This window comes from Macaca thibetana, chromosome 9 (genome assembly GCF_024542745.1).
Source record: "Macaca thibetana thibetana isolate TM-01 chromosome 9, ASM2454274v1, whole genome shotgun sequence".
NCBI lineage: Eukaryota > Metazoa > Chordata > Mammalia > Primates > Cercopithecidae > Macaca > Macaca thibetana.
Genome location: NC_065586.1, coordinates 121,063,146 through 121,085,080, shown reverse-complemented (window position 1 = coordinate 121,085,080; position 21,935 = coordinate 121,063,146). Strand labels below are relative to the sequence as shown.

Sequence of the window (21,935 nt, the reverse complement as noted above, 5' to 3'; positions counted from 1 at the left end):
ACTCGAAGAGAAGCTAATGGCCTTGCTTGGGCAGGGATGAGTAGTTCTTTCTTTTGTGTTGGTCACTTCCTGGCAAGCAGGGTGTCTCACCTCGCTGGCTGGTTGTCTAGCACCATGAATCCGCTGCCTGGGAAGTGAGTCTCCGAACAATCACAGCGGGATTGACCACGGAAGTTTCCCCCGCGCTGCTCTATGAAGCTCCCTCGGGCTCTGGTCACTCAGACCGTCTGTCAAGGGATGTGGAGCACATTTTTTTTCTCTACCCAAGGAAATAGATATATGGTAGCTGGTAAACACCCTCCACGCCGCAGAGTATCTTCTAGGAAAACTGCCTGGTATGGGGAGCTTGGGTTGACGAACGCTCACTTTTCTTGGTTTTTATTCTCTTGGGGGTGAGACCTGATGATTGGCCCTTCTCTCCAGTTACTACTGAAAAGGACAGAAGGGTGTCCCTACCCGGCAGAGCGGCTGCTGGTGGCTCAGAGAGAGAGCCTGGATTCTGAGCAGCCGTGGTCACTGGTCTTAGGCACCACAACTCAGAACTGGGTGAAACTCAGCTCCCCAAGCTCATTCTTCCCGAGACTTTAGGGGAAGGGCTTCCTTCCAAGTTAGTGCTTTCTGGAGGCCTGGTGTTCCCATCTCGGCAAGCCCTGCCTGGCCAGAGGCCCACGGGGTCAGGCATCTGAGGCACAGAGCGTTTGGGCCACTTGCCAGGGAGGCCCCCGAGAGGTTGCTTCCTGTAAGGAAGGTCAACCTCGTGTGCATTGAATCTCGCATTAACCCTCTTAGAGGCCAGTGTTGAGGGCCAAGCTGACATAGATCCATTTCTTGGACCAGGTGTTTGTTTTTTCAATTAATTTTTAGAGCTGAGTCTCACTCTGTCACCCAGGCTGGAGTGCAGTCACACACTCATAGCTCACTGCAGCCTTGAACTCCTGGGCTCAAGGGATCCTCCTGCCTCAGCCTCCCAAGTAGCTGGGACTACAGGCATGTGGCACCACGCCCAGTAAATTTTGTAGAGATGGGATTTCACTATGTTGTCCAGGTTAGGACAAGGTTTCTTATCACCAGGGCCGTGAATGCCTGCTGGGGCAGTAGGACACTGTGACAAGGACCATGTGTCCCTGCATCCGGCTTGGGGAGTGGGGCCAGCACACACAAGTTGCTATCCTGTGGCATCTTGGACTTGCTTGGATGCGTCCTTCTGTTCTCCGCGGTTCTGATGACAGTTACCACAATGATGCCTCTTAGGCTGCAAGATCCAGAGAGACACCCGGAGGGAAACAGCGCATGCCTCATGTGAAGAGCCGCAGGCCCTTGGTTCTTGATTTTGTGTGCCTGGTTGATAGATAAAACAATCACATTCCCGCAGTAAAAGAGAGAACTTTAAGACCTACCTCAGCCTGCCGAGGCAAGATCACCCGTCTGTTTCCGAGGGCCAGGCCTGATGATGTCTGTCTATCTGGTGTCCAGAGCTTGTTGAGTTGAACCAATCCAACAGGTGGTTTGCAGTGTGGTGGGCGCTGGGGTGGCATGCTTGGTCTCGGGTGTCAGGCCTGAGTTTGAGTCCTGACTCCATCCCTTACTCGCTGTGTGACCCTGGGCAAGTTCCGCCCACCTCTCAGTCTCCATTACCTGCTGGGGAAATGGCAGCGTCTATGGCACAGGGTTGTCTGCAGGGTGCAACAGAAGTGACCGTGACCATCTTTCTAAATGGGACAGGCTCTATTCCACCGTCATGATGCCCAGCGTATGGTATAAAGAGCTGACTGTTTACCATCCCTTTATTACCTGAAACTCGACTCCTCGTGTGTTTGCCTTCTTGGGTGCATAGGTGATTTTATTGCTGCAATAAAGTATTGAAAACCAATTGAGGAAAAGAGGCTGACGGCAATGGGCCAGGCACCAGACTCCAGACTTGTATTTTACAGCTTCAGGCATTTCCAGGTATTTCCCCAGCTTCCAGGCACATCCTGGGAAAGTCTGGTGTGTGTCTAACTGCTGTGGCACAGAATGCACCTGCCCACACAGGGTATGTGAAGTGGGGGTGTCCCAGGCGGCCCTTTGGCTACAGGCAGCCGATTTTCATTACAGGTGAGACGGAGCAGACGGTGGGCATTCTCGGTGGTCTTTCCAACAGGCTCCAGACCACCTCACAACTCGGAGCTTGGGCCCTTGAATTGAGAATCTCACTGTGCAAGAGCAGTGGGCTGGAACCACATGCTGGCAGCTGCCACCCTTGGGACAGAAGGCCCATCGCTGACCTCACAGCCCTCGTCATAGTCATAGCATTCTTTGCTGCTGGCCAGCAGCTCGGAGAGGCGAGGTGGGCAGCTCCCGGGCGGGAGTGAGTTAGGTGGTCCTGGCTTTGACGAGTGAGTTCACCAGAGTGAACAGATAGTCCCAGGGGAGCCCCTTTTTGTCCTTGGAAGGTTTGCGCTTCTTAAAATTTAGTCTTTTGGCCGGGCGCGGTGGCTTGCGCCTGTAATCCCAGCACTTTGGGAGGCCGAGGCATGCGGACCACCTGAGTTCAGGAGTTTGAGACCTACCTGGCCAACGTGGTGAAACCCTGTCTGGGAGGCTGAGGCAGGAGAATCACTTGAGCCCAGGAGGCGGAGGTTGCAGTGAGCCGAGATCGCGCCACCGCACTCCAGCCTGGGCAATAGAGTGAGACTCCATCTCAAAGGAAGAAAAACAATTTAGTCTTTGGTGATGCCCTGAGGCTCATCTCTTCCACAGAGGCTTGGAGGAGCAGCCACATGAGCGGGGTGTGCAGAGGCACAGGCAGGTGGGGGTCTGACCCAAGGGCACATCTGACCTTGGCGTGCCGGCAGGAAGAGAACAAGTAGTCCTGGAAGATTCCACCGGAACTGTTTATTGGAAAGGGGACTCAGATGATGTGTGTTCCCCTCCAGAGTGGTGGCTGAGAGTGTCCCCATCCTGTGCATAAGATCCTGACTGCCCGTCCCTGCAGGGACCGTCCCCGTGTTGGGAAGCAGGAGGGTATGTTGCAGAGCCTCACCCAGTGGGAAGCCAGAATCCTCACTCCTTGCTCCTCCAGCTTGGCTGTTGCGCCAGCTTCTATCCCCACATCCTGTCCTCCCTCCTAGAGCCCAGGGACCACCCATGTGAGGCTGGGACACTGGGGAAATCTCGCACACGTAGCGCGTCTCACCAAAAATAGAAGCAGAGCCTCACGTCCTTGGCTGCTTCGCTGTGGGAATGCCTTCTAAGGCACCGTTTTTGGTGATGTCCCTTTACGGATGTTTCAGGCCCAGCGAGTCAGCAGTGTCTGCGTTCACACGGGCTGGGTGGGGTTGTTGGATCTGCCCCGGGTGGCTGGCACCTGCTTCCTCAGGGCAAAAATTCACCCCAGAACGTGAGCTGCTCCCAGGGATAGGTGAAGGTGACGGAGCCCGAACACTCAACACCACAGTCAGCCAACAGGACAGTGTCTGGGCTTCCAAAAAGCTACCAGTGCTTAAAAACGCTCTCAAGCACCTAACGTCACTCTTGGTTTTTTTATTTTAAGCTGTGTTACAAAACGAGAAAATACCTGTCACTTTCCTGTGTTCAGGGCCCCGTGCTCCTCTGTTCAGCATGGCGCTCCTCTGTTCAGCATGGCGCTCCTCTGTTCAGCATGGCGCTCCTCTGTTCAGCATGGCGCGGACACCGCGGGGTGCGGGCTGCAGCTTCCCCGGGATCGCCGAGGAACCTGTCGAAGTGGCTGCACGTGCTTGTCTTTCTAGGGTTGTAGACGAGCTTTGTTTTCAGGGGGTTTGTATTTTGTGTTTTTTTCTGAACTTGATAGTGTGGTTCTAGACATCTCTTTCCAACCGTGGAAGATACCACACATACTCCTGGTTATTAACATGATCACCCAGAAAGCTTTTGGGGGCCAGAGAACATGGCCCAGGCTCTGGGGAGCAGCAGACTGCACCTGACTGGCTGGATAAAGACAGGGGTACCTGGAGCCTCCTGCCTCGCCAGCTCTGTGTCCAGCTGTCACCTGAGCTACAAGGGAGATTACCTGGGAGCCTCTCACATGTCACATTGTGACTCATTCAGATACATGTTTTATTTAAGAAGCAAATCTATTTATCAAGGTGTTCCTGTGGCCATTTCTTCACCAAACCTCCAGCTGACTTTGCAGAGAATGCCAAACTCAGAAGCCGAGGAGGAGTTTAAAGCTAGGTTCCCCACGGGGCACCTCCAGCCTTCTGGGGAGCCCACTTGCTGTGGGGCACCCTAAACAGCACAGCCCCTGGGTGCTCAGAGGCCCTGGTGAAGCTGGATTTCCCAACACTCAGTCTTTTCCTCCTTACAGAAAGGCGGGGGGAACTTGAGGGATAATTCACATGAACCCTTTGCCATAAACCCTTTTAAATTGTTCGCAAGTAAGAGCCCAACTTTGGAAGACTAAGATCCTGGTGTTCTCAGTGTGAGGAGTGCGCTGGCTGAATATGCAGCAGATTGCGAGCTTTTTCCTACCTGATTGTACCTCACTGGAGAAAATATGGATAATCCCTATAGCTGCTAAGGATGTACACAGTGACGGCACAGCCATCACCAGTTTCTTTTTTTTTTTTTTTTTTTTTTTTTGAGACGGAGTCTCGCTCTGTCACCCAGGCTGGAGTGCTGTGGCCGGATCTCAGCTCACTGCAAGCTCCGCCTCCCAGGTTCCCTCCATTCTCCTGCCTCAGCCTCCCGAGTAGCCGGGACTACAGGCGCCCGCCACCTCGCCCGGCTAGTTTTTTTTTGTATTTTTTAGTAGAGACGGGGTTTCACCGTGTTAGCCAGGATGGTCTCGATCTCCTGACCTCGTGATCCGCCCGTCTCAGCCTCCCAAAGTGCTGGGATTACAGGCTTGAGCCACCGCGCCCGGCTCATCACCAGTTTCTAACTTGAGAAGGTGTACTTCATTCTTTAAATTCCCCAGCACTCACTTTATACCACGCTGCTCTCTCATTCTCTCCTCACTCTGTCTTCCAGTGCCTGGTTCAGGCTAGTCCTTGTCCAAGGTTGAGTTAAATCATTTTCAGCTGGGCCAGGTCTTCAGCAGCTTGGTGTGTGTGATGCCACTCCAGGGCTGAGGTCCTGGCTTCAGGAAGAATGTGGGGATCGATTAGTGATGTCTGCTGTGAATGCAGAAAGAGAGATAAGTGTTGCGCATTTGCATTGCATGGTGGGAGGAGGTGTGTGCACATGAGCCGGGCAATCTGTTGGGGGTGTCAGGTGACACTTAAAACTTGAGGACTGGGTTCTCCTTTCTAGGGGAGCACATACTACCTCTACATGACTGAGACTGTAAAATGAAATCGCAGCCTCTGGGAAGCTGGGCAAGGAAGTGGACGCAGCATTGGGACAGCTTCCCAGAAACAACGCAGAGAGAAAGCCCATTTGCCAAATGAAAAAGCAGATAACAACGTAGAAACAAAGCTGAGATTTCCAATAGCAGTTGCTTTCTTTTTTTTTTCTTTTTTTTTAACCTTAAAATAGTGCCACTCTTAGCAACACAGATTTTCTTCCAAATCATGCCTTGAAGCTGCTCCTGGAGCCACCGGCTCATCAGCAACCTGCTCCTGTGGTCCTTCTTGTGAAAGGCAGAGGGGAGATGCCTGTTTCCCACAGTCTTCTCTGCAGCTGCCGTGGGGGCGGGCACCTTCCCGGCTGCTGGGGGCACAAGGAGGGGGAGTCACCGTGGCTTGCTCACATTCCAGATCAGCCAACTGCAGAACATTTGTTGTTGTTTAGATCCCACGTCTGACGGTTTAGAACAGCTTTTATAACGTGGTTAAACATGTTTACAAAGCAAGGGAGGCATCTCTTACCTTGACAACACGAGGCTCCCACAGACCGCCTTCCCCTACTCAGAGCTCCACAGCCCTGTGTGCTGGCCTGGCCTGTAGACCCATTGAGGCAGCTGTGTTTACAAGTTTAATGCCAAGTGTCTGAGAGGCACTTGCGTATGTCCCAGCATCAGTATCTGGCCCCCAGCTTGGCCCTGTCACAATTTTCAGTTTAATATTGTAGAAACCCAAGCCTCTGAAATAATACTCTTAGCAGACCTTAGTTCTGATTCTGTGTCTGGCTTTCTAGAAATCAGGTCTGCTGAGCTTAGCCAGTGAGGATCAGGTCATGCTGGATTGCAGAAAGCGGCCATTTAGTTGGGGAACAGGCTGCATTTAAGAGGAAGCTTTTCTGAGGGTGGTGGGATATTAAGTGGGGCTTCCTTGGAGGCAGGCGGGGCCTCATGTACGGCTCTGTTGGGTCCTTCCCTGTCCCACCCGGGCCTCTGGAGTTTGTGTGGTTTTGTCTCCTCTTTCTACCTGGATCATTGTGCATGAGGCTGGGTGCCACACCGGCTGCTAGGCTCGCCTGCCTCCCAGGCCACCTGCAGGTCATAGGGGCTGATGAAGCCTTGAATGGCTTGGCTGTGTTTGAAATGTTTGTTCCTTGGTGCCGTAAAGAAATAGCACTTGAACATAAATGTAATTGATTTAGTAAGGCCGTTTTCATTTCCTGCAGAAAGGGTACACTCGCCAGCAGTGTTGCCACGCGAGTACACCGAACAAAGGAGACGGGGCCATTTATGACCTGAGGCGTCCACCCTGTGGCTGTGTCCGGCTTCCATTGGCTGGAACGGGACCTCACATGCTGTATTTGTCCTGACTGGCTGGCAACTTAGAACTTTTTAAAAGAGGCAAAGGTAGAGGGAACAAAGGAAGGAGGAAGTAACTTGTGGAATGTTGAGAAAGGTAAAAAAAAAAAAACTTTTAAATAAGGAAGAGAAACAGGCTATGACCTCATGCTTGCTTGGACCGGTATAAGCATGCCAGGGCAGATATTTAGGCTAAATTGTGGGAGCTAAGAACACAAAGTACATTGATTTCCTTACCACGGCTAGCAGATATTTGAGAATGTTAGCACAGGTCTTTGAATACATTTTGCCTCTAAGAGAAGTTACTATTTATTCCTCCTAATTAGACGGGGAGGAAAGTCTTTGAAGAGGAACCTTCTTTACTTTTTACAGCTGGGAGCTGCTTGCAGCACTCTGAATGACGCCTTCTGTCGCGATCTTTGGAAGGCCTGCCTGGATCTCCCGTCTGTGGAAGGATCCAGGTACTTTTTACAGTATCTGTGTTAGGGCAGCTGGTGACGGCACTTGGCAGATTCCAGCAACTACCTTCATTCCACAGAGGCTCCCTCCTGCAAGGCCACTGCTGTGACTCTGAGCAGTGGTTCTTCTCGTGAATGTGACGGCTTCTGTCAGCCCTACGATTGCAACCTGCAGGGGTTTCATGGGGCAACCCTGGGGTATGTGGCCAACGTCTGTCCTTGGGCAGCCGCAGCCCCTGTCAGGAACAGGAACTGCCACCCTGAGCTCCCACCAGTCTGGCACTGGTGTCTTAAGACTGCTGCGGTGTCAGGAAACTTCCATAAAATCTAGTGAGTTGTAAAAAAGAGGCCAGAGCCGGCCAGGCACCGTGGCTCATTGTCTGTAATCCCAGCATTTTGGGAGACCGAGGCGGATGGATCACCTGAGGTCAGGGGTTTGAAGCCAGCCTGGCCAACATGGTGAAACCCTGTCTCTACTAAAAATACAAAATTACCCAGGCACGGTGGCACGTGCCTGTAGTCTCAGCTACTTGGGAGGCTAAGGTAGGAGAATCACTTGAACCTGGGAGGCGGAGGTTGCAGTGAGCGGAGATCGTGCCACTGCACTCCAGCCTGGGCAACAAGAGTGAAACTCTGTCAAAAAAAAGAAAAGAAAAAACAAAAAGGCCAGAGCCATCCTTTGCCTCGTATGTCAGAAATGGTCATTGCAGCTGCTTTGCTTTGGGTGGAAGCCTAAAATCCTGAAAGCGACAAAACCTTTCCCTTGGGGTAGTTTGTCTTGAGCTTCAAGCAACAGAAACCCATTTAGATCATTTTTAAATAATGAGAATTTCTGTTGAAAGGATGTCGGCTTAGCTCACACAATGTCTAGAAAGACTGGAAAATGGGTCTCAGAAACACTGCAGGCAGCTTTCTGTGGCAGGATCCGTCCTCCTCCTTGGTGACTGCTCAGGAGAACATCCCATTTGCCTTGCATGGTACTGAGCCAGGAGGTCAGCTCCAGGCCTGTCCGCCTGTATCCGAGAAAGCAGCAGCTCCCCACAATGAAATGCAGTGTTTTCCAGCTCCGAATCCTCCCGGCATCCTCCCTGAGATCTCCCTGACTTAGGATCTGTGAGATCTGCGGACTTGGATTTTCCCAAGTGTCTGGTTACTGTTCACAAAACTCCAGCAACTTGGCCTGGTGTTGCCTTTGTTTTTGACTGAGCATCTCTCATTTCACAATTATTTATTGCAGCTGCACCTCTAAGCAATCCCAGGCCCAGGGATGGGCGTCGGTACTGGCCTCGAGCTGGTGCACAGCGCATCCCGGATGGAGGGGCGGGGCCGCACGGGTGCACACGCAAGCCTGAAACCAGATAGTAATTGATACCAGGGGGGCCGGTAGGGCTTTGTGCTCTACACAGTTAATGTGGGCAGGCTGTCAACAGGAAGGCACTGATGTCGTTTCCCCGATGTGTCCAGTTGCAGCTGGAATTGTCCTGAAATGGACAAGGCAGGTTTACTGGTGGGAGATGGTAGGAAGGAAGAATAGCACATAGAGGGCACCAGGGCCCTGTGAGCCTTGTCCCCAAGTGTTTCCTCATACCTCGTGCTTGCGCACCATGGTACGGGGCCACCCTGAGCTCTGATTCCTGGGCTGTGAAGTGGGAGGAACAGCAGCCCTGTAGGACTCCTGTCAGCCTTGTGGTCTGTCTGCATGGAAAAGGCCTTCAGCTGGGCATAGCAACTGGAAGCCTTGGCTTTTTATCATAAAGCCCAGTTCTCAGGAAGCCCTCGTTACCTACTGTGCCTTGGGCTTTCTCCTCGCAAATTCCCAATCCTCCCACCCCACTGGGCCTGGGGACCCCACATCCCTGAAAGGGTCATGTTCCATCTTAATGTATATGAATCTTACTCTATGTGTCAGTTACATCCTAATGTGTTAAAAACTTACTCAAATTGTCAGAATCCTGAAACAGGTGTCAGGAATCCTGTGTGAGGTAAGATGGGGGATCTGTTTGCACCTTCATCTCTCCATATGAGATCTTCCATACGAGATATTCCAGGAACCTCTGCCCCAGGCTCTGGCAAGGCAAGCCTGTGGGGGCAGCGACTGCCATGCAGGGGCTTGAATTTAAGTCCAAATTCTCTGGTGTGTAGGTGGACAGTTTCCTTCTGGGACTGAAGGGGCACATGGGAGATGGTGCTTTCCTTTCTAGAGCAAACCTTGGCACTGTCCCAGCTAAGCGCTTGCGCTCAGGGCTGGGAGTCTCCCGTGGCCTCCATATCCCTGCACCTCATGCAGGACACCTCACCCACTCCCAACCCCCCACCTCCGGCCGTCGTGCCCGGCATCTTTTCCCAGCATGGGAACCCATTTGCTTTTCTCTTTTCCCACCTTGCCATGAAGGACCTGCTGCCAGGATTCGAGCCTCAGACCTTGGACAGGTCTCTTGGGCCATCCTTAGGCATGCTCTGCGTGCCGGCCATCAGGGAGGGTAAAGGGTGGGTTTCACCAACGAGAAAGGCAGCGCGTGTCGGGGAGGAAGCCGATCGCTAGGCAACCTGGAGTTGGTTACCCTGGTAACGGATCCATGCACTGATGATGCTATGGATGGACATCTTGTGACAATGGCCTCTCAGGCTCCCCAGATGCATCGGCGGCTCTGGATTCCCACCTTGCGCCCAGCGTGGTTTTCCTGTGTGGCTCCTGTTTAGTGGACAGCTTGGATTTCTTATAATCAGGCACTGTCTCCAGTAACCATCTTGCCAGCACCCCTGAAAGTGAAGTTGGGGTGTTCCTCACCCTGCAGGAGCGATAGCCTGGGGGATGAGGCCAGGACTGCCAGGCCCCACAGGATTGTGCCCTCAGACCTCAAGTAGGGGGCCAGAAGAGTCTACTGAAAGAGAAAGAATCTTTTGGAATTTGGTAGTTGCACCATTTTCTTAGCAGCAGAGAGGCGCCCAGGTGGGAGCCATGTGTGTCGGGTTCCTTGTCGGGTGACGGTGCTGTTGTGGACCCCGCGGATGAGCTGAGGGGGCATCCAGCTTTCTGCTGCATACTTCCTGTCCACCCATACGGGTCGTGGGCTGGCGAGGACGTGGGGGCGTTGACCCTCGTCCCTGCCTTATTTTCCCCCCGCCCTGCCCTGTTTTCCTGGTGCAGATTCATGCGGACACCCCGCTTTGGGGACCTGGGCATTGGGGCAGCAGCAGGAGTGACTGGGTGCACGTGTGCCCTTGGTGTCTGAGCGTCGGGTGCGGCTGCCTCTCAGGGCTGAGAAGGACTACGATTTCTCCCAGCCAGGGGTGGCAGGAGAACTGCACACAGCTTGGGGGCCATGCAGGGCTGGCTGTGGCCCTGGCTCCCCCAGCCCATTCTTCTGAGGCTGGGACAAAAGCCTTTTTTGTACTTTGTGTTCAAAGAGACGATTGTCCCAAGGCCCAGTTGCGGGTGCCCTGGGCCGTCCCTCCCCAGCACCGTGTCTAGTCTTAACAAGACATAGGCTCCAGTGGAGGGGGATTTTCTTCCTCGGCTCCTTACTAGAGTGTGTGGCTAACTGAATATGAGCCCTGGTGGTCCAGCAGGAGCCCCCCATGGCTGGGGTCCCGATCACCGTCCCCACCAAGTGGCCAGATTGGGAACTACCAAGAGCCCTTGAGGAGGTTAGGGCTGGAAGGTGGCAGCCACACAGATGAAGCTGGCCTTTGCGGAAGACTCGTGCTTTTGTTTGTGGGAGCCTGAGCCTGCTGCCTTGTGGTCAAAGGCCAGCGATTCCAGGAATGTCGCACCTTCCTGGTTGGGTTACCCATGGTGGGTCACCAGGCTGGGCGCAGCCTGGAGCAGCGGCCTGAACCGGCCCGGCCCGCCTCGGAGGGAGGGAGGGAGGGGACAGGGATGTAAGGCCGCCATCAGGGCTGATCTGGACATCTGAAAGCTTGATGAGCCCCAGAGCTTTCATCTGAGGTTGAAGAGTTCTAATTTGACAGGAAAAGAGACATTGCCCCTTTCTGGCATCTCAGCGGATTGCACCTCTGGAACTCAGATGCCGTTCTCTTGTATCCAGGGTGTGGGTCGTGAAGATCTGAGGTTTGGGCAGATGGACCTACAAAATCCAAGGATGGATTTGAAGGGGGCAGTTTTTCTTGGAGAAAATGCTGCTTCTCTGTCTCTGAGGTCTTGAGAGCCGGCTGGGTTTGCTGCACAGAATAGCGAGAGAAAAGAGGCCCTGGGGCTCTCGCTGCGTCCTGGGAGGGCCCTGCAGGGTGTCTGCCCTGTGTGTGCACGGGGCGCAAGCACGTGCCTCTGTGGTGTGGCAGGTGAAGGCCTTCCACCGCTCTGCTGAACATCTAGGTGCAGCCTTGCTGGTCCAGATGAAGTTGCTAGAGAACTTGGACTTGGACTTGTGGGAAGGACCACTGGGGCCCTTCCTGGGGTCACCCCTGCCCCTCTGCCCTCACAGCTGTCCCTTCACCTTGTTGGCAGCACCAGGAAGTCTGTCAGGATTAATATGATGGCTCTGGCCTGTCTAGAGAGCTGCTTGCTGTGTGGTCCTTTGAGAAGTTTGCTCTCCTGAGCCCCCAGAGGCCTCCTGCCCTCAGGCATACCTTCCCTGCCCCAGACTCACCATTTCTTCCCACCTAGCGCAGGTGAGAAGGGCTGGAGGAGCCTGCCCAGGGCACTTGTTTGTGCAGGGCCTCTCCAGGAACGCCTTACCCCCTGTCACATTGTGCGAGGGCAGCTGGTGCCGGTGCAGGTGGGGAGGCACGTGGCGTGGGGGCCCATCTTGTGCTGGACTGTCCTGTGCTGGCCTCGGGGCCCCATGGTCCTGAGGCTCTTGGGACTATGGTCTGCTGGCAGGGAAGCAGCCGTGTGCATCTCCAACCAGAGCCGCAAGCAGATCGGAAGTGGGGATGGGGGCCCCCGTTCGTGACGGTGGCTCGCCGGGAGGTGATGCAGGTGGAGGTGGGGCCCTCGCTGCTCCGCCGCCCTCACTTGCCCAAGCCCTGCCCACGGTGATGAGTGGGGAGCCGCCCCTCCAGCCACCCACCCACTGTGCTCACCCCTTCCCTCCTTGCAGGTATCCGCCCCCAGATCATGAACGGCCCCCTGCACCCCCGCCCCCTGGTGGCGCTGCTGGACGGCCGCGACTGCACTGTGGAGATGCCCATCCTGAAGGACCTGGCCACTGTGGCCTTCTGTGACGCGCAGTCCACACAGGAAATCCACGAGAAGGTGGGCCCACCCTGCCCGGCCAGGGGCTGCCCTGACCTTGGGCAGTTTCCTCCCCGGCCCTCCCCAGCATCCCCCCATTAGGTCGCCCCGAGTCACCAGCAGGCCCCAAAACCTCTGTTCCCTGCTTTCCTACTGAACTCCTCTGCCTCGGGTTCAAGGGCAATAGGGCCAGGAGACCAGGCCCAGTGGTGCCGGTGGGCTGCCCGGGGTGGGGCTCCGACCCTGTGCTCTGTTCCCACGCAGGTTCTAAACGAAGCCGTGGGTGCCATGATGTACCACACCATCACCCTCACCAGGGAGGACCTGGAGAAGTTCAAGGCCCTGAGAGTGATCGTGCGGATAGGCAGTGGCTACGACAACGTGGACATCAAGGCTGCCGGCGAGCTCGGTGAGTGCGAGGCAGCGCTGGCCGCCTGGAGTTGTGCGAGCTCCGTGGGCCCTGCTTGGGTGGGCTCGGAGAAGCAGCTGGAACTGGGACCACAGAGCAGCCGCTTCTGGCTGTAGCAAGGTGGCTGCCTGCAGGCCAGGCTGTGGAGCACCTTGCCGGCCCTGCCTTCACATGGCGCAGGTAGGAGTGTCCCTGCTGGCTCCTGTGTGGGGTCTGCTGGGCTGTGATGATGCATCTCTGCCCTCAGGGCAGCACCGAGCTGCTGCTGGCTCCGTCTGGAAACACCCAGTGCCACCTCCAGAGGGGAGAATGCGACTGGCCGTGTGTCCCCTAAACCACACTTGCCGGGTGCATCCCCTAAACTACCCCAGCTGGGTACACAGCCCCAGACCCCTGTCCACACAGGAACGGGGCCTCCCGCTCTGGGAGGGCAGCCCTAGCAGCATCGGACCCAGGTCGGCACCAAAGCAAGGTAGACCCCCTGCCCGACACAGCACATGACAGAGGCTTCCAAAGAAAAGCAGAGGCACGGGCGCGATCCCGGAGTTGGGGGCGTCAAAGCTGCTCATTGCACCCCCAGCCACAGGCGCTGGGGCCGTGTTGAGGGGCCTCTGCCTGGCACCCGGTGTGAGCCCGTGAGGGCTGAGTGCAGAGGCACGAGGAGCAGACCGCTGTCATCGAGCGTCCTCGGGAGAGGGCCGGGTGGCCGCTGTGCTTGCTCTGTGTTTGGAACATGCTACCCCTGCACTTTGGAGTGGGAGCTGTACTCTGCCTTATGAGTGCTCAGGTGCCCCAGATTCATGAGGCTGCTAAGGGATACTTCAGAACCACTCGGAACCCAGGCACAGCGGTCCAGACAGCAGCCTGGCCTCGGAACAGCCCTTCCTGTGCTCCAGGAATAGCCTGAGCGCCATTTCCCCACCTCTGTCCCATCGGCTGAGGCCCCAGCGGGCCCCGGTGCTTCCGGGACGGGCTGGGTGTCAGATCGTCTCTGAGCAGAGCACAACGTACGTCTGAATCCTGCCCTCGGGCACCGCCGGCCACGTTTTCAGGGAGGCCACCCCCATCGGCTCCAGCTTTCTCTCCACAACCCTAGCCTGGGGTCGGAATCTTAGCTGAGTCCCTCACTGCCATTCGGGGCAGCACCCGGGTACCAGAAGCACTGGGGGTGGGTCTTGGTGTCAGGAGCAGGGCTGGGGAGCCGGGCCGTGGTGGAGCTGCCCATGTACTCACAGGGGTCGGGACACAGTGGGGTGGGGCCGCCCCACAGGCAAATCCCAGAGCAAAAGGCCAGGGAAGGAGAGAGGGTCACTGAGATCCAGACCCCTTAGGGTCCTGGAAGCAGCAGCTTCACACATCCAGCCCTCGCCGTCCCCACGCCCCTTGCTTGCTACCAGCCATGGCTTCCTTCCGAGCCGCTCCATTGGAACAAAGACACTCCGGAAGATGTGAGTCTTCAAAAGCGTGTTTAATATAAACTAAAATTTTCCATCTTTCCCTGGCACAAACAAGGATATTTTTGTTTGAAAACAAATGTCCTTTGTGCTCTTGGTAGAGCTGAAATCCCAAGTTTGAACAGCAGAGAAGAATATAGCTTCATGTGCCAGGGGCTCTCAAATCCTTGTCCCCACACACCTCTTGCTTCTCCAGCACGTCTGCCCCTCACCTCCCAGCTCCCAGGCCCACATGGGTGCTGACCCTCACCTTCCTCGGCTGGACCAGCAGCTGCTTTCCAGGGAGAGAGGGTAGGTCCTTGCCTGTGGAACTTTCTATTTCTCCATTTCTAGAAGGGCCCCACACAGGCAGTGGGGCTAGAAAGGCACCAGGGCCTCAATGACGGGGGGCCCAGGAGGGCCGAGATGGGAGGTTGTGTTCCCTGAGTTCTGAGACCCACAGAAGACGACCAGGACCAGGGACTGCGGTTTTGGAAAATGTTGAAGGGCTGTGAGTGGTGGATTTTCATTGATCCTGGTCCCATCTGATAAGGTCGCTTGGAAGACATCTGTGGGGCCCTTTTGAAGGGCACTTTTCAAATGTAGACTCTGGAGGCGGAAAATGAGCCTCTGTCCAGACGTCCTTTGTCTCCGAAGGCATTGCTCACATCACGCGGTCAGCGGGCCTTTTGTGCTGAGGGCTGGGAGCGGCAGGTGGCTGCAGGCAGGCCCTCCTCCTGATGTGAAAGGGGGTCCCTGGCAGGCCCAGAAAACAGAGCCCTCCGTGTTGGACGAGGCAGCACACTAGGCCTCTGGTGAAGCCTTCCGGGATCGCAAGGTTCTGAGCCATCAGCTCTGGAATGACGGGCGAGAGTCAGCCCTTGAGGAAGCTGCTCACCTGCACTTCTTCCCACGAGCCAGGAAGACACGGAAGACATGAGGGGAAGACCTCGAGAGGCCCTACACCCCTCCCCACCCCCGCCGCCTCCAGCAAGCTGGTTGATCCGGTTCCCGTGCCAGTGGCAGTCCTGAAGGGATGAAAGCACCATGGCACTGACCGTGAGAGCAAAGCAGCTTGCCTCTCTGGTGCCGTGTTTCAGGCTCCATGTACGCTGGGAGGCCCAGCCTGTGAGTATCAGAGCCGCCCATCGTGTCGCACTTGAAGGATCAGCTTGACTCATCCAGAAGGGAGGCTGCATCCACGGAGCGTTGTAGGACAGCTAAGACGCTGCCTCCGAGAGGGCGGTGAGGTTATGGAGGTTCCTGGCCGTGGCGCCGCTGCAGTGGGGCTGGGAAGGTTCTTCCATCCCAGGCAGTGGCTGCAGCTCTTCCTCCTGCACCCTCTCCCCGTCCTGGGACTCTGCACTCTGGTGAGCACTGGAACCGAGGAGCTGGATGTCCAAGTTCGGTGAGAAGACTGACCGGATGTCCTGCTTCAGCCTCCCTTTTTGTGCCCCACCACCCGGGGGCCTTTACACAGGTGGCCTTGCGGGGTCTCAGCTGGCATCAGCCCATCTTCTAGGAGGAGCTGCTGCTGCTCACACCAGGCAGCATGGCCAAGCCCCGGCCGCAGCACGGAGCCAGTGTCCTTGAGGGTGATTCTGCTGCGGGGCCTCCCTGCTGGGCTTTAGCCCGCCCGAGGAATGCAAATTGTCCCAACCGCCAAAGATTATCTTCAACCTCTGGCATTGGCCTCAGTCTATCTGACTCTAATAATAACATGGCATGTGATCAAGCCCCAGCTTCTCTGCTGAGCTATTTCAAATGAACGAGGCCCGTTTCCTGCAAGATTGCTGGCATCCAGCTCGTGGGAAAGTTGGTCGGCCTCAGTCACAGTCAGCCACACTGTTCCCTTGGCAGTTGTGGCCCGGAGGAGCCCTCGGTGGCCACGTTGGGTGGGTGGGTGACCTGCTCACGGTGGCTTCACCTTCTCTGAGCTGTGTGTCCTGCTGAGGGGGTCACTCTCAAGACCCTAGACCTAGGGGTGGCCCTCTTAGGGAGACAGCCATGCAGCTGTCTAGAAAGTGGGTTTGCGGCGCCCACTGCTCTTGTTTCCTGTCCAGTAGAGCCCAAGAAGCTGCCTTGGTGGTCGCTGTCCCCACTCCAATCTTCAGGACTTGAGATAGAGGAATCGTGGGTTGGCTTAAAGGTGGCCCTGTCCCGGTGCCTTGGGCAACCCTTGTTGGGAGAGGCACTTTCCTAGGGGGTCCCAAACCTGAGATTAGGAGGGAACCTTTTCACCTGGGCTGACATGGTGCCCAAACAACCACACCCCTCCTCAGAGAGCTCAACTGGGAGCCACAGGCTGGCTGCTGAGCCCACCCCCTGGGGCCCCACCCCTGGCTCGGCCCTCTGGTCTCTGCAGCAAGTAGGCGTCTGGTTTCTCCACCTGTTGGGTGGTAGGGAGGGGCCGTTCCCAGCCTGGCCCTCTGCCTCCTTGCACCCCTGTTGTATCTGGCGTTCATTCATTCTTCCCCAGACGCCCTCTGGCTGTGGAGGGTAAATGTCGGGGCCCTTTCTGCCTATTGTGGGTTAACTCTCCACGCCACAGTTGCCTCGTGCTGGGAGGTACTTGACCCTGGTCTCCGCAGCTCGGATGGGGCCAGAGGGCTCACCCCAAGCCGCGCTTGGCCCTGAAGGCTGCTCCACGGGGCAGGGAGGGCATCCTGTCTGGTCTAGTTCTTCCCGCCAGAGCAGGGTGCTGAACACGGGGCCACAGGATGACTGCACACGCTTCCGACATCAGTTCTGTCCCAGGGCCAGCCCTTGCATCCATGTGGGGGTGGAACAAGTATGTTTAAAACGTATGTTTTTTGCATCAAACTGTTAGCACACCTTAAAACCAAAAGCCATTCTTTGTCACCCCTGCCAGCTCTATGAGGAAGACCCTGAGGGGTTTGAGCCTGAGTGGGGTCCATTTGGAGGAGTCTGGTCTTACCAGACTTACCACTAACTTGCTGCCACTCCAGGTCCTTTCTTGGGACTCAGCACAAGCCCGGGAGGAAGCCAGTCAGGCCCGAGATCAGCCATAGGAGTTGGGCTGTTCGTGAGCCACGTCCTGGAGCAAAAGTCCTCCTTGGGAGGGAGGGGCGGACGTTCGGGCTAGAGCCTCCCGAGCATCAGAGCCTGAGGGCCTGCCACCCACGTGCCCAGCCCCGCGTCTGCTAGACGATAAGATGGGCCTCCCCCCGTGCCAACAACCCCGTGTCAGGAGGGCAGGCTGGGAGCCCTGGGGCTTCCCCACTGATCTTGAGGTTTTGTCATCTCCGGCCTTGGCCTCGTCCCTTTTAGGAATTGCTGTGTGCAACATCCCGTCTGCAGCCGTGGAAGAGACGGCGGACTCTACCATCTGCCACATCCTCAATCTGTACCGGAGGAACACGTGGCTGTACCAGGCACTGCGGGAAGGCACGCGGGTGCAGAGCGTGGAGCAGATCCGAGAGGTGGCCTCGGGAGCGGCCCGCATCCGTGGGGAGACGCTGGGCCTCATCGGCTTTGGTACGTGCCACCCTCTGCATCCATCCCCGCCTTCTCCGACGCGGGCTGGCGTAGTGGGGACCCCTCGGGAAAGGCAACCCCAGCCTGCTCTTGAGGAGTCCCCAGGGCAGGCAGGGCCAGCCCCCTCCCTGTGTCGCACGGGGTAGATCGGAGTCAACACCCATCAGGGAACTCGCCCCAGAGGCAGGATCTGGGCTGGTTCGGGAAGAATGCGTGTCCGCTGCTGTCTGCAGTGTCTGGCAGGACAGCATTCTCTGCTGTGGGGCAGCAGGCAAGGCACCGCGCCCACTAAATTTCCCTGGGCAGGGGTGAAGGGCAGGGGCTGTATGGAGCTGTGTCGTGGAGAAGCAGCCAGGCTTGGGGCTCAAGTAGGGGCTGGCGGTTTAGTGGAGACCTGGACTATGGGCATGGCCTCACTCCTGAAGGCCTTCAAATGCCGGGTTGGGGTGGCAGAGTCAGGCCATCAGCTTGGAAAGCTCCTGAGAGAGGGCCAGGAAGAGGAGACACGTGGGGAGAGGCCCCAGGAGGGTCTTCGGCAAGGTGGTGGGGGGCCGGTGCCGAGGAGAAGGTGACAGTAAACAGCCTGATTCCACGGGGGCTCGAGGAGGCCCCCACCCTGCTCACCATCAGGGTCCACACCACACCCAGGAGACCTCAGCCCGTTGCCACTGAATCTCAACACCACCACTTACCAGCTCTGTGGCCTTGTGGGAATTACCTGAGCTTTTTGCCTCAGTTTCCCAGTCTGTAAGTAGATATTTGGTGGGATACATGGTATCTGCCTTTTGGGACTCCAAGAAGGCACATGTGCACACGGGGCCAGTAATGTTCTGGCCTCCGGGAGACTCCCAGCTGCTGCTCAGCCTCTGCTTGCAGCTCCGCACCTCCGGGGATGAAGCTCCCGTGCTCCTCTCCCCACGAGCCCTGCCCTGGACCTGGGGTGCTGCTTGAACGAGAGCGAAGTTGCTGGACGCTTCCAGGAGTGTACATCTTTCTGTCCCCTCTACAGGCCACGATCTCCTGGGTCTGGCCTCGCCTGGGGTCTGAGTTGAAGTGCCCGGTGCTGGGGATTTTTTAAAGGACCCACCGTGTTTTGACTTTGTTGGAAAGGCAGAGGTGGTATGAACACCAGGCTCCCTCTGTCCAGGCCCCACTGGGCCTCGTGGCTCGGAAATGCTGCTTCATCTCCATCTTCGTATACTCTGAAGCTCCCCGGGGCCTCGGTGGTCTCTGGCCAGGCTGCAGAGCCTGGGGCCATGTGGTCATGAGTACCCTGGGTGCACGGTGGGGCCTCACTGGGGAAGTGCTTGTTTCAGGGGCTTCTGACTTCTTCCTGGGGTTGTTCCTGTGACTCTGCCCTTGTCATTCAACTTTAAAAACCCTCTCGGTGTATGGAGGCCAGTTCAGCCCCCAGCCACCGCCCTGTTTTCTCGAGATTGTACACTAACCACTGCTACCACCACCCTGGGTCCCCAGCACAGGGACTGTCATGGTCTCTCCTTGCTCCCTTTCCAGGTGTCTCTGTAGCCTTTGGGACTGTTGCTGCCGCAGCCATCCTGGGCTAAGAGCTTTTGCTGACCTCGGGTTCCACTGAGCAAGAGTCCCCCAGGCCCAGCTGGCTCAGGGCAGCAGGCGGGTGGGGCGGTGCTGCCAAGAGAGGGCAGCCTGGGGCTGGGGGCATGGACAGAAACTGAAGGAAAGGTAGCCTGTGGGAGCTGTGCTTTTTAAAAGGTGGTGTAGGGTGGTGGGGGAGTAGGTCTCTTCTGTAGGGAATGGGTTTTGATTAAGTCAGTAGCAGGATTAAGTCATTAGGTCGTCAGAAAATCTCGGATAAAGTTCAAGGGGTTTGTGAACTTGGGGAAAAAAAACAAAGAAATAGGACCCAGTCCCCGTCGGCACGGTTGAAATCTGGGCTTGGTGCTCTGGGCTGCTGTTCCACAGGCCCTCCAGGCCCTGGATCTGCAGAGTGTGAGCCCCACTGATTGAAGTGTGTTCGTGCACAGACACCATGAACGGGGATGGCGGCTGCAGGAACAGCAGTTGCATGCTGGGGTCCTCAGTGTCATGTTGCCAGTGCGTCAGAGAGCCATCTCTGTACTGCCACCGTCCAGTACTGCCTGCTCCAAGGGGTGACACTGATGAGGGGAGGCGTGATGGTTCGTGCCTTGCTATGCTAGTTGCCCTGCAGCTGTCCCTGATGAGACTGGCCTTATTCAACCTTTGTTCTAACTACGGCAGTTGTCCTAGCCAGGCGTCAGTTAGATGGAGCTGCTGCAGGAGGAGGAGCCATCCAGCATTGAGGTACCCCTGGAACACGGGCTGCCTGCTCGGAAATGCGCATCTTTGTCTTTCTCCCGCCTGCACCTTGGAACCATGGCTTTAAAGATTCCTTCTGTGATCTCCAGGAGAACCCAGTCGAGCATCAACACTAACCATTTTGTTTTCAAAATGCTGACAATTGCTCTGGGAAGCTGGAGGTGCTATCGAGGGGACCGCATGGGTTTCTGAAATGACAGCTGTTGGGGAGTGGGAGACACTTCCTCATCCTGTGACACAGCTGGCGGGAGGCCCAGGCTGCATACTTGCAGATGGGCACGAGGCCCCACCAGTGGGACAGGTCCAGGCCTAATGGTCACCTGCCCTGCCTCCCGCCCAGAACACAGTAGCACGTGGCCAGTCTGCACTCGGGCCGGCCTGCAGGGAGCCACTATGTTCATGTCACCCTTTGCAGGAGCGAGCCCAGCGATGAAGAGGCAGGACATGACTCCCTGTTATATTGAGAGCAAGTTTCTCAAACACAAAGCTCATCTTAAGAAGCCTGCAGTGCACACAAGAAGTGTGGAGAGGAGTGGGGACAGAGGACACGGGTGGTGATGGGAGGGGCATGTGGGCTTGTCAGAACACTGTAATTGTGTTTGAAAATGTCAGTAACAAGGAAGGGTTGTTTCGTTTTGTTTTTAACAAAATTCCTGCTGTGGCCAATATAAGCAGCAAGCACTGCGGTCCTCACCTGTCCGACATCGGCCATGGTGGCCCCTCGCGGGCAGTGCTCGACTCAGGCCTAAGCTTTGGGCACACAGTTTCTCCGGCAGCAGCTACCAGCAGGGATGGCAAGCCCGGACTCAGCTCAGACGCAATGGAGGTGGCAGCGCTGGGGCGCGGGCTGTGGACTCACTCACCTGGACGCTCTGTTTCTGTACAGGTCGCACGGGGCAGGCGGTTGCAGTTCGAGCCAAGGCCTTTGGATTCAGCGTCATATTTTATGACCCCTACTTGCAGGATGGGATCGAGCGGTCCCTGGGCGTGCAGAGGGTCTACACCCTGCAGGATTTGCTGTATCAGAGCGACTGCGTCTCCTTGCACTGCAATCTCAACGAACATAACCACCACCTCATCAATGACTTTACCATAAAGCAGGTAATTTGAAAATAGATGCCATGGAAGCTTCTGTCGAAAGGTGGTGGCACTTGCTGGTGGGCACAAGAGGGACGTGGAGGGCAAGGGAGATGGTTTCTGGATACAGTTGAGCAGGGCAGAGACCCTGCGACACACCAGAGACAAGTCAGGTGAAGCCCTTCCTCGGCTGAGCCGGGCTAAGCAGAGACGGACAGGCGCTAGCCAGGACCCAGCTTCACAGGCTGCCCAGAGCCTGCCAAGAGGCCCGCAGCTCGGCACAGTCCAGCCTCTCCACCGTGTTGCTTCCTGTCAGGATCAGCAGAAACAGCCCTGGCTTCCAGCCATCACCAAAACTTCCCGCTCCCTTCCCTCAAACTGCAGCACACACATTAAACCACTTAGACCAATAAAACTCCTGGCTTGCAGCTTTCTTCTTTAAACCTTGGTACAAGAGTCTTCCACCATGCCAGTGTGCCTGTAACCGGCTTTTCTTTCCTTCCACAGATGAGGCAGGGAGCATTCCTTGTGAACGCAGCCCGTGGTGGCCTGGTGGACGAGAAAGCCTTAGCACAAGCCCTCAAGGAGGGCAGGATACGAGGGGCAGCCCTCGACGTGCATGAGTCGGAGCCCTTTAGGTGCGTGTTGCCCTAGCTGCCTACCAGCAGCCCACAGGGCCCAACTCCACACCTGACCCTCACACTTTGAACTTGAGGCCCTTTTCCCAAACAGGTCCCTGGGCAGGAAACTCCAGAGATGACATTTACAGTCTCTGTTTTTCTAAGGATTGTGCTGTATTCTAATCGTAAAAGGACTGGAAGTTTCCCAAAGGTCATCCGGGAAAGGAGAGGCAGAAAATTGGTGGTGGTGGCGGTGGTTCTGGTCT

General features: G+C 56.3%; 2 protein-coding genes across 9 annotated transcripts in view; both read left to right on the top strand.

The window, feature by feature from the left end:
• The window catches only part of EEF1AKMT2 (EEF1A lysine methyltransferase 2), a 331,933-nt gene that overhangs the window by 62,905 nt on the left and 247,093 nt on the right, over window positions 1-21,935 (top strand). The window lies entirely within an intron of this gene.
• Window positions 1-21,935, top strand: part of CTBP2 (C-terminal binding protein 2) — a 173,287-nt gene that overhangs the window by 146,284 nt on the left and 5,068 nt on the right. For all 8 annotated transcript variants that reach the window (XM_050803755.1, XM_050803756.1, XM_050803760.1 and 5 more), the window contains 5 exons: window positions 12,183-12,337; window positions 12,581-12,725; window positions 17,450-17,656; window positions 20,859-21,073; window positions 21,557-21,687. In XM_050803755.1, coding sequence (XP_050659712.1) covers window positions 12,183-12,337; window positions 12,581-12,725; window positions 17,450-17,656; window positions 20,859-21,073; window positions 21,557-21,687 — 853 coding nt within the window. The remainder of the gene's footprint in view (window positions 1-12,182; window positions 12,338-12,580; window positions 12,726-17,449; window positions 17,657-20,858; window positions 21,074-21,556; window positions 21,688-21,935) is intronic.